The sequence below is a fragment of the Hyaloscypha bicolor genome (genome assembly GCF_002865645.1).
Source record: "Hyaloscypha bicolor E unplaced genomic scaffold K444scaffold_141, whole genome shotgun sequence".
Classification (NCBI taxonomy): domain Eukaryota; kingdom Fungi; phylum Ascomycota; class Leotiomycetes; order Helotiales; family Hyaloscyphaceae; genus Hyaloscypha; species Hyaloscypha bicolor.
Genome location: NW_020194643.1, coordinates 496034 through 498288, shown reverse-complemented (window position 1 = coordinate 498288; position 2255 = coordinate 496034). Strand labels below are relative to the sequence as shown.

Sequence of the window (2255 nt, the reverse complement as noted above, 5' to 3'; positions counted from 1 at the left end):
CCAGGATATTTATAGTCACTGGAATATGGAGCCTATGAAAGTTCGTTGGCTCCAGGTGGAAATTTTATTCAATTGATCTTCTCCACCAAGATGCATTTCTATTCGGTCCTCTGTACGGCGGCAAGCCTTCTCGGTGTTGCTTTAACTGCGAAGCTCTCGCCTGGTGAGATCTCATTCCATATTCTCAATCTCATTCTGGAATGAAAATTTAACTGACTGGCATGTAGAGGCTCAAAGCTTGTTTGACTATTCTATGTCAATTCAGGACCCAAGATGGGATGAAACATACAAGGTTGTTTGGTTCAACGATAACGGGCCATGGTCAATCCGTTTTACCGCTTGGTATACTGCTGGGTTACTTCACAGAAATCAAGGGGATGATGTTGAAAACGCCAAAGCAGCTTTGAAGGCCATGTGAGTTATTGAAAATCCCAATTATTTACCTTGGGGTGGTCGACAAATGAGACGGCTTCTTGGTTGCTCCTTGAAATTGACCGCCATTTGAGTTCAGAGACTGACGAGAACTCAGTCTTGCCGTGCAAATGAACGAGAACTTCACTTCGGCTTGGTATGGTGACTTTAAGTTATCTCCTGACGGTAAGAAACTGCTGGTTGCATATATTCTGCAAACTCACTGACATTCATCAGAACCAAACCCTCAAACTCCACTCTACACTCCAAGCATATATGTAAGCGGGTTACGTGAATCACCACGTACCACTGGTTGCTGATCTATGCTCAGGGGACGTATGATCCAAACTGGCGAGAGTTCATTGGAACTCAGCTGGTTCAAGTCGTGGAAGAATTTGAGGCACTCCTTGGCCCTGAGCTGGTGAGCGACATCGAAGCTGCAATGGCCTATGATGCCGTCGGAGCTATGAGGAGGAACGGCACGGCCCCGGACAATCTTATTCTGGCTTACAGCAATCCTGGATATATGCGAGCATTGAATGTGGGCTGGATCGGAGCTCGTCTGAAGAATCAGACTTTCATCGACTTCGGCAATACCCAAGGCAATGAGCTCTATGAACTGTTCACGAAAAACGGAGCCAATACCCTGGGAGAATACAACGCACCGAATTACTACGGCATGGACATGTGGGCTCTGGGCTCAATGGCAAAGTACGGTCCAAAGAATGCAACCTTCACCAAGCTTTCCGTGAAGATTATGACCAATATATGGGAAGATATAGCCGATCACTACAATCCGTACCTAGGAAACATGGTCGGTCCTTATGACAGAGCATACACCCGAGACATGACCGTCCACGATGCGATTATCTCGATGTTCTGGTGGGGAATTTTCGGGTACGACAAGGCTCCCATTCCTCCCAAGAGCGATCTAGACTTGAACTACGATGTTTCCCAAGGGGCCGCACTTGCGCTCATCATGAAGACCGTAGCAAGTGTTCTCTCTCCAGAGGTGACCCACAAACTCCTCACTCCTTTCACAACCGAACGCTTCCTTAACAAAACAATTTACTACAACCTCGAGACCGACGAGAAGAGAATAGTTACATCCTGGCTCAGCAAGCCTCTCATGATCGGGGGACAGCAACTCGCTGAGACAGTGGCGAGGGGCAAGCAATTTACACCTGCTATTGTGCACTGGGCTGCTGATCCTTTACATAAACCATTCCCGTACAATGGATTCTTCAGCCTGTATCCAACCGCCACGACCATTACTGCCGTGGCAGAGAGCCATCAGTTGACAATCAGCTATCCCAACATGACACAGGCTGGGACCGATTCCTTCCAGTTCATGCTCTCTGGCATCCCGCCTCCTTGGAACTTGGCAGGGAATACGGTCGACGGCTTCACGAACTTGCCTTGTTTGAAAGTCAATGTGACAGCTCCGGGGCTGGAAGTACTACCTACCATTTATGGCTCGATGATTTATGATCATTATTATTATAATATCACGTACGTGGTTCCGGAAGGTTTTGAGGGGATACCGAAGATGGTGTTTGAGATGGAGTATGTATGCTAGACTGCTGGCGAGAGCGCAAGCTGGGGCGAGAGACTAGTTGTATCGTTTCTTTTCTCTCTGAGAAGAAAAAACCAAACATTATTTGTTTAGCAAGAACTAGTCTAGTTCTATTCTCCCGAAAGGATATTTCCGCACAAATCCCTCACGATGTGCCTTGTTCCTTACTTCCTCTTCTCTCCCAGCCAGTCAACATCCCGATTACACGTTGTGGGGATTGTACGTAAGAATCAGTTTCCGAGGTTTAGTCTTTAGGCGTTATAGGAAA

General features: G+C 47.2%; 1 protein-coding gene across 1 annotated transcript; it reads left to right on the top strand.

Moving 5' to 3' along the window:
• Nucleotides 1-229: 229 nt before the first annotated feature.
• K444DRAFT_541077 (uncharacterized protein) lies at nucleotides 230-1990 on the top strand (the record flags this gene model as incomplete). The annotated part of the gene is made up of 4 exons (XM_024875760.1): nucleotides 230-414; nucleotides 530-597; nucleotides 649-689; nucleotides 743-1990. Coding segments are annotated over 4 exons (1542 nt in total), but the record flags the coding sequence as incomplete, so codon positions are not given.
• Between the last annotated feature and the right edge of the window lie 265 nt (nucleotides 1991-2255).